Raw genomic sequence first — 13139 nt, 5'->3', positions numbered from 1 at the left:
TAACACAAACACGAGCATGTCAAATTCATAGATGGTTAAAATAACTGCTGCACTCAGGACTGGGGAACTTTTCTTCTAGAGTAGTTTGGTTTATTTATGCCGCTAAAGCACTGGACAAAATTACTTTATAAGATCACTTGCAAGACTCCCATAACTCCCATTCCTGCAAGACTGAGTACTGGGAACAGACTCAATTCTCCAGCACATCACAGTTGCAGGTTTTGGATTTTAACAACAGGTTCAAATTTAGCAGACAGCATTGCTGTGAGACTGCTGTGGATGCAATGAATGCTGTATCCCATGGTGAACACAGTCGCTCTGCTCAGTTCACCTGTGGAACTCTCTGGATGAAATCCTGACCACGCAGTTGCGTGTCCTTGTGAACAGGAGGTAATGTTGCTACCAGGCAGGAAGCAGCAACTACTCCTGGTAGATTGGAAGTAGACAACCCAACCCTCACCTCACGTGGCTGAGCTGCCACAGAGCAACCAGCTTTGGCTGTAAAACCCAAATCTTTTGAATACGGTGCCCTAATGGACAGCAAGATTTTGATGCCAGTGTTAATACATCTACAACTTCGTGCATTGCTCTGCAGCATGGACAACCAAATAGCTGAAGAACGTTGCCAAGCTGTGTTCATTTTGTTTGTTTTGGGTCTCAAACACTTAGGACATGCCAGCACAGGCTTTCATGGAGAATATGAGTGCTGGGTGGCTAAAGCTTCATTGCCAAAGAAGTATTAATCAGATTTTACATGGATACCCAATGCAAACCTTTCCAGAAAGCTTCTATTTACTACACAGAAATAGAACCATGGACAAGCAGCTCCTGGAGCCCATCCCACAGTGCCCTGGAATGACGCAGGGATCAGCTCAGACCTTTGGCAACTCAGTGATGAAGCAGGTTCCCTGCTGCCAGTTCTGTTTTGGGCTCATGTTCAAGTCAGTTGTGACTAAGACCTGTCTATATTAAAGCAAATGACCAGCCCCATTAACATTTCATACCCTAGCTGAAATACAGCCTGCAATCACACTTTCTTTACTTACAATGTATTTTCGTAGGGCAGGAAAAAAAAGCACTCATAGCCACAAACCAGACTTGAAATTTCCAATTCAAAGCCCAAGATTTTCCAAATTGTGTACCTTTACAGTGAAATCAGCCACGCCATCTAACACAAGGATATGGACAGACATACGTGAGCTGTAGACACCACCTCCCACCATCTCAACCTTCACCGCTTCCATGCTTGTTCCTTCTGCTACTCACAGAGAGCAGCAGGAACAAGGCCACGTGAGCAGGTCAGACAGCAAAGTCTTGTTTTCAACCCAATGTTATCTAGCACTGAGGTACAGCAGCAATGCTTATGCTTTAGAAAGCTTATTTGGCCACAACTCTGCTATGTGCAGATAAAGAGCTCCAGGACCTTATTCCAACTCCTCTCAGAAAGAAATAAACAAATTAGAAACATATTTTAAAATAGAATTTGTATTACCAGGAGAACACCAGCAAGCTTGTTCAACATGTGTGTCCCTGTGCAGCAAGAACTCAACTGCTGAGCTACTGCCCATAGCAGCAGGTCTCTGCCTTCAGATTCTTCTTCTTCCAACAGATGTCAGAGTTCACTCATAACTAACTCCTTTGTATGAACTTGCAGACACGGTCCTGATACCACACAGTCACACTTTATAGTTTTAACAGTTGGGCTATATCAAAACAGTAGTTCTTAAGAGAGAGCTAACCTCTACTCGTCCCCAGATCAGCAAGGAAACTAATCTTACATCAGACATCCAAATGCCTTAGTTTCCACATCCTGACTGCTACTGCTACCTTGAGGGTGAGGAAAAAAAAGGTACCTTGAAGAACAGACAAAACTCACATGTCCTGAAGCAGCATACTAAGTTCTATATAACACCACTACATATAGCTTCTCATCCAGTTTTTCTGGTAGGTAACACCTCTTCAGCAGTAAAGACATCTGGGGTCAATACAGTCTCTACAGCCTGTCATCAGGTTGTCTGAGAGGACAACAGACATTCTGTCCCTCTGCTCTAGGCTTCCAGCCTTGACCACTTCTACAAAGTGGTTCTGATCATCCTCATACAATATTCCCCTCCGTCCGACCTTCGGCTCCTCCAAGTTTGAGTGGCATGAGAGGAAAGAAGAGAACATCAAAGGTAGGGCAAGGGTTCCAACTGCTTGGCATGAGATCAGGTCCTGTGCTGACACGGTTCAATAGGGGAAGTGGTCTTTACAGGAAAACTCAGATGTGGTCCCATCACTCCCCAGAAGGGATTTCCAAATGCAGTGCTTTTATCTTATTCCATAACCTCTCCCAGGTCAAACAAACGCAGCCATGTGTTTTTAAAGGAAACTGTTTCATCTCTGTCCACAAACCTCTTCAAAGTACAAACACTTTGCTCTCTGGTCCAAAAGCAAAGTGGTGGCTAATTCAGTTCAGAGAACTTCTTCCAGAGAATCAGGTCCAAAGCAAACTATAAAACTCTTCTGCTCCACAGAAATAATAAGCCTGGACAAAACACAATAAAAGGTCTGATTCCCTTTTAGCTCAGCTGTGTCTGCTCCCAACAGCTGTCCTCCTTATGCCAAAGGGCATCTGCTGAAGCACCTCAGAAAGATCAAATAAATTATTCAAAACACGGACTAATTCCTGGCACTTGGACTCTTTGTTCATCCCAGATCAGTGCAAGCTGTCTGCTTCCTGAAGGGCTTGCTCTGCCTCCAATAAAGGGCACATATAAAGGCTTCGATTTGGAGAAGAGGAAATCAATTTAGCAGCTAATAAATACACAATTTGTGCAATATACATACTGTCCGCGTCCCCTGACGATCATACAAAAGTTAATGGGCCATACCCTGCTAAGCACAGTTATTGCACACGTTCATGCGAACTGAAGCTGAGCTCATTTCAAAGCAGAACTGGGAGGCAGAGGGGGAGCAGAGGCTTGGCAGCACCATGTTGTATTTCCTCACAAAGAGCAATAGCAGTGTCCCCTCCACTGAGGGCTACAGCCTCAGGAGTCAAGGTCACACGTTTTGGAAGATGGTCTGCAGCATCACATGACAGTCCTGATGTAAATCCAGGCCAATGCAGGGTCTGGGCAAGTGGGGAGCAGGCACCCAGTAGGCTGTGCCGAGATTTCTGCAAGGACCTTTACTTACTTGTAGTCCAGTCTTCTTTCAAAAAAAAATAAATAAATAAATAAAAATGCAAGCTATGCACATAAACTTAAATAAGTCTGTGACATCTGACAGAAGTCATATTTGCACCTTTCAGCATAGGGAGACACAAACATACTGCTGCTGCCCAAACCACAGAATGTATTCTGAAGTAACGGGCACCTAAGCAGACCACGGAATGCACATCACAGGTATCTTCAAAATTTAAAGCCTCCCCCCAACACTATAAAAGGGGCTAGACAACAGGAATCTTGATAACTTTGCAGGTGCCCACAAGACACAGCTTAAGCTAACTTAAAACAGAGTGAAGTGAAAAGTTAAAATTGAAGTCAGAAACGCAGCCTATTCATAATAAGAAGGGTGCTAAGGCTGACACAAAGCTTTTACATAGGTCATGCTCAAATACTGAGGTAGAACATGTTTTTCAGTTCTCCCTCCCACCCTTATCATCACTTGCAAGTGTATTTGGCTGCCAAAATTTGTCTATTTTACATCCTTTGGTGTAAAATGGATCCTTCCTGTCCTCTGGGTGCACAAAGTTTAAAATATTAAGCCATACGAATTGGTTCAAATTTGCCTTACTGCTACCTCCCTCCTCCACTCTATGCTGTTCAACTTCCAAAAACATCTTGGAAGAACACCAATGCAGTTAAGGTAGTTACCAAGAGGTAAAAATACTAGGATTAAAGGAAGGCAGGAAGCTAATTAGGTCCAATATGGTGCTCTTCTAATTCATTATGTTATTGTAAACCAGCATGCCAGTTTCCATCTGGCCTTAGACACTGACGTGGCATCAACACCCAGCACAAGCTTGCAAGGAGACCTCTCTCCAGGTGCGAGCAACTGCCTTTGGCTTAGATTAGATCGGGGGCAAGGGATTTAGGATAAACATACACCCAGCGTATCTGCAGACATGCAGAGTTTGACAACGGGTGGAGCGAAGCCAGCAGGCTGGCTGCCTGCCTCCAGGAAGGTGGTTTCCTCCCTCCTGCCACCTCCAGCAGCGCAGTCCTACCCATCCTGGAAAAACTCTGCCACTTCACAGGGGAAGGTGACCTGTTCCCCACAGCTGGGACAAGGCAGATGGCTACAAGGTGATCATTCGGAGGGCTGTTAGAGGTGCCTATAGGTTTCCGAAAGCACAGTCACAAGCAGCATGAACACCCAGAGGTGCTAACATTGGAGCAAGTTCCCACTTTCACCCCGACCAGTGCTCCAGAAGCTTGGAACAGAAATATTGTGCTCCCTGCGGCACACATCCATTCAAGAGGCTGCCATACGTCATGCCACCTCCAGTATCAGTTTTCCAAGCCTCTTATGTACAGTTTGCAGAACAAACCCACCTAGCAACACTCAGCAAGAGCTTAACAATGGAGGTAACTTGTCCAGCAACTCAGCTATGGTATAAGGATGTGGGACTAGGATATAAAACAGGGCACAGAGTCACAGCAAAAATTACTTTGCCTTCTTCAGACAAAGAGTAAAAACTAGAGGGTATTGAGGCTGCACACATCCTTCCTGCAACTCTGTCCCTGAAGAATAAGATGTAATGCATCCTCCTCACAATTTCATGCCTTGTGGACAAGTACTTAACCCCTGGGCACCCTTAGAATAGGTTAGAGCACCTTCTTTCCGATAGTTTTAATATCAAACATTTTGATATTAATATCAAACATTTTGATATTAAAACTATTTTGCTTCCAGAAACATGTAGGGTCAGTTGCCTACTGAAAGGCTTGAGCCTCACAAATTTTTTTTTCAGATGCCCATCATCACCAAAGAGTAGCAAGTGTATACAGGGGGACAACTAGGTACATGCTGGCTATTCTACTGTTAAAGCCTAGAAGCGACACCATATTCAAATTATCTGCAAGTTGAACTGCAGAAGCACAGGCGAACTGAACTGTCTCACTTGGGATTTACCACGAGTTAACTATCACATGTTAATTAATCCAGCTACAGTAATACATCTTTCTAATAAGGGAAAAAAAAAATCAGAGATCAACAGGCACTGCATTTACCCACTGCTCATACGTTTCTTCTGCAATCAAACAAGCCTGCAACACTAAAAAGAAACCTAAATATCTAGATGAGAAAAGGCCTTCACAGGGAACACCAGCAGACTCAACTAAGATGGTGCAGGATTCACACTGGCTAACTGCAATTGCATAGAGAAGACTCCTTAGGCTGCAACCACACAGCCAACACCTATCACCAGAAACTGACCAAAATGATAGTAAAAAATCCAGCCCAAAAATGCAGTAACTAGTGAACCAGTTTACTTCAAAATGCAAATTGTCCTAAACTTAGTATCTTCACAGGGACTGGGTTTCTCTCTGTACAAGAGATCGTAGAACCAAACCACAAAAGATCAAGTTCAACACAGGAATTTCTGATGTTTGTTCACCTCTCATTAAGCAGGAGGCCAGGCTATGTGATGATAATAATCCATCCTGACCAGAATATCCATGGAAGAACCCATGTCCCCAGAGACTAGGTGACAGTCCCACAGTCACCACAGAAAGGTTCAACTGGCAAAGTCAGTTTTCTTCATGCTGCCATTGCAGCACAGCAATTCCTACCTCCCCACAAGGGATGCTGTAGCCTCAGCACACAGACAGAAGCACAACAAAAATATACATATCTAGGGAGGCATTTATCTTCAGTGAATACAATGCAGTGCATTTTAAATATCAGATCGGGGAATATAACCAGCACCTTTTGAAAGCTAGACCTGATCAGTGTACTCAAACCTTCGAGAGGGTGCCAGAAGCAGAACATCCATCCAGAGATCAGAGACTTCTGTACCTTCTTAACAATCATCACTTCAGTTAAACTTGGACTGACATCTGCTGCTGGTTCCTGTCCCACAGGGTAGAAGACGACACAAACACCCCAAGCAGTTTCTCTCATGCAGTTTTTCCTTCCAGCCTCCACTGGCTGTAAAAGATATTCCTCACTTTGAGAAGCGAGCCTCCACGTTCTTTAAACTCACATAAGATTTTATCAAATCTAAACCCAGTAGAAGATTGCTGACTTCAAAGGTAGCAATCACGTCCTAACTATATGATGTTAACAAGATGTTTGTGTTTGTCTGATACATGCATAACTTGATGTGGTTACACAAGACTCCCATAATTAATGTTTCACTTCATACACATGTCTATGAATAATTCTAATTTTGGGGACCCCTTCTTGGTAAAATAAAGATTGGAAAGTTTTCTGGCAGTTTGCCTTTTTTTTCCCCTTTCTCACAGCACTCTTCTTTCTCCCACTGGATGGTGTTTTTTGTTTGTTTTGTTTTGCTAGAAAGGCAACGATGTGGTTTCCAATTCTGTCAGCTCCATCAAGTCAGCATGAAATATCAGAAAAAACTCCTAGCATCTGATGAGACTTAACTAGTATTTTCAAGCCACGCCTTTACGAGGAAAACAGATATATTAAGAATGTCAGTTTACAAGTAAATTGAAATAGAAAGCTGAAATGCCATAACATTTGCTTATACATACAGTACTACATACACACGTGTACACTAAGACAAGCACAAAGGAGAAGTACGGCATGTCAGCCATATCCTAGCAGAGCTACAGTACAGGAATGAACTAGCAGGTTCAAATAAACCGTTTTTTGCTCACCAGACAAGTATCTTACCTTCTATATAAATGCAAACATGTCAAAGTCAATGTATACACACCAACCTGACAAATCTGCAAACATCAGCTTGCAACAGCAGTGTACGTCAACACACAATGGCTCTATAATTCCACTGTGGGCAAGAATAATTGCAGTCAGCTTCTCGTTTTATTCAGTGAGTTAAAGATACATTTCACTCTGCCAACAACAGGTTAATAATACACAGTGAAAGATAATGTATACTTTAATAATGTGTACTTTATCACCTATTGAGGACAAGGATTAATTCCAACCCCACTTTTTTATCTTGTTCTCTTCTATTTTCCCTGTTTTCTTATACATGTACATGTATGTTTCAATTGTTTCATTTATGCTGGCTTTTCAAACATTGCTTCTTACCTAACCTGATGCTCACTTTCTGCTCTTTACTTCCCAACTGCCTTCTTGTTCCCCAAATTCCATTCTTTGAGGTTCCCTAAGAAAATTCCTGTGTTTACTGGCACTTGTTTTCCTTACTTTCTCCCTATGCCCTTACTTTCTTATGCCCCTCTGTGCAGAGAGGGAAGTCCACCCACCAGCCCTTTGCCTGCCTGCTGCTCTCCACAGACACAGCCCCCAGGACAGGTCTCTCGTTTCTGCCGCGCTGCCGCCAGTAACCACTCTGCTCACAGACCTGTGGGCCCACTCCCTGCTGGCACAGCTTTGACTTCAGGACCGAGGCCGCTCACACTGTGCCCTGGCAGGTCCAACACCTCAGCACAGAGGCTCTGAGGTTGCATTTCCCTCCTCCTGATGAACAAGGAAAAGGGCTGCTCAGGTCACTCCTTGCACTCACCAAGGCAGCAGCATGAAGAGGAGGAAGATGCAGGGATGATGGCATCTCTTACTGAATTCCCCTAACAAGAAGCATTCTGGTCGCAGTGGTACCCACAAATGGTTTCAGTAATACTTTTCACCATGCTGTCTGAAGAAATTCTAGTTACCTCAAAGACACAGCACAGGTCACACACCAACAGCAAGTTCATCTGACAACAGTGACTGGCAAAGTTCAACTCTGCAATCACCAATTCTGTTGCATGCTAAATATGAATGATAGGTGACCTACTGAAACGCCTCCTGGAAGCTCTTTTCTGTCAGGTAAAGAAAGGTACAGGGCAGAGCTTCCTCATACTTGTGCAGAAACTTATCTCCCAACTCTGATACTGCACTGAATAGCATCCACACGTGACAGCAGGAGTCTAGTCTCTCAGGCAACAACCCCTCTGCTATCTCCCTGTCCAGGATTCTTGCTACATATTCACACAGGAGACTATCTAACCAGATATCACAACTCTCCAATTCTTGCTAAATCCCAAAAGGTTATGGCTGGGGTGCAGGCAGGGGAGTAGAAGGGGCAAAGGATGGGACAGAGAAACAGATGTGAAGGGAACTGAGAATCCCAAATTCCCAGCCCATCCAATGTCTGAACTGTTTGTGTAAAATCTGAAAAGATGTAAACAGTATGTATGCTTGGTTTTAGAAAGACACCAGAGTATTATAAGCAGTAAGTGCTTGGAAAAGTCCTGGTTAGCCTCCAGGGTCCTTGGAAGCTGAATGCAAGAGCCAAATATACAACAGCCAGTTACAAGTGTTTTCTAACTCTTGCTTGGCTCTGGAGGTATGATGACTGACTCCTCAGCTCCCAATTAGAAATAAAATTCTCTCTATGCCTTTGAATTAATTAAATTTCATATGCTAATTCTTCAAAGGATAGTTTTCTACATAACATCAGCTGTAAAGACTGTTACTAATGCTGTCAATAACAGAAATGCAAAATTCCTCAAATTACTGTTTTGGTTTTTAAAATCACTGTCTTTGGTTTTTAAAATCACTCTCGAAGTTCAATATCTTACTTCCCACGGAACCTCTGTTTTGTCCAAAAAACAACCAGAACAAAAGGAAAGAAAAGGAAAAAAAAAAAGGAAAAAATAAAAGTAAGGAAAATAAAATAACGAAGTAACACCTATTTTCAATACTTACAATTTGTAAGTATTCCTTTTTAAGGATTTTTTAAGCCTCCCTTTGTCTCTTATCTGCCAACCATGCATTGAACACAGCACTACCAACCACATGTGCCAGGAACCTGCCTTTGGGAACGAATGAAGCTCCCAGGTGCCTGGGCAAGAAAGGCTAATGCAGTCAGCCAGCAGAAGACATGAGAACGAAGCTGGAAATGTAGAACACTAAGGGTGGAAAGATTTGAAGCAACCCTTTACGTGACTGCAAGGCTTGTGGGCCATCACAGCACAACAAGCCTGGTGTGAGTACGGTAATACTGAGTCCAAGAGACACCAGGCTATCTAAAGGAGCTTTACACAGAAATTCCATAGGATATTGATGCAAAACAAAATGAAACCGGGTGGTCTGCAAAGACTTTCTGATGCCCTGGATCTGTTTGCCCAGCTCCAGATATCAACATGACAGGCCTCAATTTCCAGGACAACTTCACCCTTGCATTACCACCACCGGGCCCACTACTCATCTCTACGCCCTGCTATCCTACATGACAGCAGAGACCACTTACAGCAGAGACCAGCCCTCAGATCACACAGAAAATCCCCTGCAAAAGGCTTAGAACCACAGGCCAACTTTCACATCCTCTCAGCACAACCTCCAGAAGCAGTCGCTATCCCAGAGAGCAGGTCCATGGCTCCTTCATGGCCAGCACAAGCATCGGCTGAGACCATAGCCAGTCCCACCCACCCTACAACCACTTGCTCCCATTACCTCCTTCAGAGTAGCAGTTGCACTAGCTGAGTTAAAGAACGCTTCTAGCTGAAAATTAACTCAACAAAACTCATTTTTTACTATAATTACTCCTTGTAGCTTAATGACTTCCCTGCTACACCTCATCATACTATTTAAGACAATTAGACCAACACCGACGCAGTCCTACTTCTCTCCCCACCCAGCAACACATTCCTGTGCCTTCCTTGCACCAGTGCTCACGCAACCCCATGCCGAGCAAACACTTGGCATCCAAACTAGAAAAATCTTGCTGCTTTTCTTCTGACAGATTCGTTTTGCAACAGCTCAGCTTGCAGAGATGTTGGTGTCAACAGGGAACCAGTGCTGGTGAGAGGAGGGTGGTGGGATGCCCACTGGACCTGCCCCAGGTGTGACCAGCCCGCAGAGGTAGCCCTTCCTGCCCCATACGTCTCCCCCTTTTTCCTACAGGCGGTTGCACAGCCACACGGTGATCCTGGTGGAGGACTGTCCTCAAGGGAAGGTTTTTTGCCAACTTCAGGGAATTCCCTTTACGACCACTGCAACATGCTCACCTCTGCCAGGAGGTTTTCCAGAGCCACCTAGGATCCTACATTGAGCTACTCCCAGGACACCTCAACACACATCTGTTACCTTAAGAACAACAACAAAAAAAAGCTATTTATGTAACACCAGATTTTACTGCAAACACCTGTATATCATCAAACTGGCCATTGTCTTCCTGAATTCATGTTTAGATAGACACTTGCAAGAAAGTACAAAAGAAACAAATTGCCCTTCCTCCCCCCCTGGAGAAAGGATGCAGGTATTTCTATGTCATTGCCAACTCACACTGCAACACTGGTTCTTATGTGACGGTATGAAACCAAGCTTGCAACCCTGAAGATGCATAGAATTCAGGGGAATGATTCATGAATATGAAGAATATGGGTCACGTGGAAAAATAAAAGGGGTAACACAAAGTTTTAACTGCACTGCAACATGGCTATTTCTGGTCTCATTATAATTGTTTTTACATATCGTGCCTTTATTTGAGTTCTTGAGCCATGCACTTCATTTAAGAGGTTTGGCACTACAGTTCTTGAAAGGTATCATGAACACGTATAGTATCACCTTTCTAGGGCCCAACAGGTACCAACTCCTTAGTTTAGCAAACACAAGACCTTCGCACAGTAGAAGCTGCAAATAGTGAAAATTTGCTGTCTAGTTCCACATACACCAAACTCTGCAGTTTATGTAATCAATTCTCCACCCAAACAGGTTCCCTGTCAGCCTCCAAGCAGTCTCTCCCGACAGGACAGAACAGATCGTAGCAAAGCGTGACAATTTTTTAGCTGAGAGCTTCCGTACTTCTTCTGTCAACACAGAGACTGTGACTTTTCCCTTCTTCTTTCTTCAAAAAAATAAAAATAAAAATAAAAAATTAAACGTTCCCAAAACAGGACGAACAGCTTCCTTAGCATTACCATTCCTGTATTAAGTTAAAAAAATAAACACTGTGTGGCCTCAGAGTAACACAGTCTAAAATGCTGCTTAAGCAGAGAGTGATTTTCAGTGATGTAACCTTCAAGAAAAAACTCCAAAGGTATTCACTGTGGCTTTTCTGAAAAATAAATATCTACTGTTTTTGCAAGAATACTCAACCATCAGCAAGTGCAGATGGGAAGCCTGGCAGCATTACCCTAGTATAACACTCTAAATTTCCATCAGAATAAAATAACAACAAAAAATTAACCACAAGTTCACCATTAAACTGTTTTTACTTAAACACCTGTCTCGAGAAAAACATATGAACAGACATAAAGGAACAAGAAATGCCAAGCACAAGAACCGTTCAGCGAGCAACGCCGAGGAGTCCAGCGGGAGTCGGGTCAGAGCCATCCTCCCACGGCCACCAAGAGCCCGGCTACTGCAGCAGCACACGGGCAGCAGCGTTTGCCAAAACGTTACCCTGGCTGCCCCTAGCCACCCCCCGCCCCGGGGCTCTACCCCGGCTCTTTAACACCAACAACGCCGCACTCCCGGGGAAAAGAGCAGCGCGTTACACGTAACTGGCACGGCGCTGCCGGGCTAGGCCCGCCACCAAAAACTTGCATTTGGGCAGAGGCTGCTGCGCGCCCCCCCTCCCCGCAGGTCACCGCCCAGGGTAGAGGCACGGGCAGGGAGGGCACAAAACGGAGCGGGCCGAAGAAATGCCGGAGCTAAAGCCCCCGGCTTTTGTCTCGCTCCTGCCTGCCCCCGGCCACCTCCCCGGCCCCGCTCCCCCCCGAGGGGCCGCCGCCTCCTGGGGCCGCGCAGGCCGAGGTCGAGCCCCGCTTCCCGGCCCCGCCGCGGCGGGCACGGCGCCGCCCTCCGCCGAGCCTCCGGCTGCGGCCTGGCGACACGCGGCACCCACGGGGCTGCAGCGGGGGGCGGCCCGGAGCGCGGCCGCGCAGAGCCCCCGGGGCAGCCCGGCGGGCGGGAGGGCTGCGCCGGGGCGGCGGCGGGCACCAGCCCCAAGCTGGCGTCGAGGGGGCGGCGCGGCTCCGGGCCGGGCACGGCCGCACCCTCGGCCGGCTCGGGAGCGAGTCCCCAACGCCGCTGCCGCGGGGTCCCAACCCGCCCGGCCGGAATCCGGGAAGCGCAGCCCGCCCGCGCCCCGGGGGGCGGAACCCGCTCGCCCCATACCGACTGGGGCAGCGCCAAGCCGGGAGGGAGCGGCGGGGCCGCCGCCCCCGGCCCCCCCCCCGCGTCCCCGGGCCCAGCGCTGCCCGCCGAGGTCGTGGGGCCCGCAGGCGGGGCCGCGCCGCGCCGCCGGGGGCAGCGGGGCCGCGGCGAGGCCTAGAGCGGGGCGCGCTGCCCGGCCCGGAAGCGGCGGCCGGGCCGCGGCCTAGCGCGGGGCTGCTCGCCCTGCTGGCCCTGCTCGCCCTGCTTACCCTGCATGCTGCTGACGGCCGCGTGTGCCGGCGGGCCGCCGGGGCCCGGCCCGCTCCCGCCGCCCGAGCCGGAGCCGCTGCTGGGGCTGGGAGTCGCCATTGTGTGCGCCAGAGACGGAGCGGCGCGGAGGCTGCAATGCAGCAGGGACCCTCCCAGGCAGGACACCTAGAGCCCCGACGCCGTATAGCAGGCGCCGGAGCCTCCCCGTCCGCCGTCCGCCCCCGGGCTGGGGCTCCCGCTTAACCCCTCCCAGGCGGGGCACCCGCAGCGGCCGCCCAGGCTCTGCGCTGCGGGCTCGGGCGGCTGCCGGGGCCGGGGTGCCCCGCGGCTGCCTCCGCCTGCGGGGCCGGGGTCTGCCGCCCCCGGCCCGTTCCCCGCGGCCGGGCCCTCCGCTCGTCGCCGCCGCCGGGCCCTTGCTCCGCACGGCCGGGGGGCGCTCGGCGATGCCTCTTGCACGCCCCCCTTCTGCGCCCCGCTCTGCCTTCCGCCCCCCGCGGGTGGCAGCGCCCGGCCTGCGGTGTGGGTCTCCAGGAGGCCCCTGCCCCAACTCCAGCATCCTGCTCTGCATCCCTTCTGCTTTCTCTGGCAGTGAAGCATTGCCCGCTCCCTTTGCCGTAAGCCCCTTT

General features: G+C 47.9%; 1 protein-coding gene across 6 annotated transcripts in view; it reads right to left on the bottom strand.

Moving 5' to 3' along the window:
* The window catches only part of MAP2K4 (mitogen-activated protein kinase kinase 4), a 102517-nt gene extending 89601 nt beyond the window's left edge, over positions 1-12916 (bottom strand). Inside the window, exon 1 of one of the 6 annotated variants that reach the window (XR_011088819.1) lies at positions 12513-12912. Coding sequence is in view for 5 of the 6 variants with exons in the window: in XM_068655313.1 (XP_068511414.1) it covers positions 12513-12612 (100 nt within the window). In the remaining variant the exon portion in view is untranslated. Of the gene's footprint in view, positions 1-12512 lie in introns of all 6 variants that reach the window. The other 5 variants (XM_068655313.1, XM_068655306.1, XM_068655307.1 and 2 more) reach the window with 5 other exon arrangements.
* Between the last annotated feature and the right edge of the window lie 223 nt (positions 12917-13139).

This window comes from Anas acuta, chromosome 18 (genome assembly GCF_963932015.1).
Source record: "Anas acuta chromosome 18, bAnaAcu1.1, whole genome shotgun sequence".
NCBI lineage: Eukaryota > Metazoa > Chordata > Aves > Anseriformes > Anatidae > Anas > Anas acuta.
This window is presented reverse-complemented; position numbering and strand designations above follow the sequence as displayed.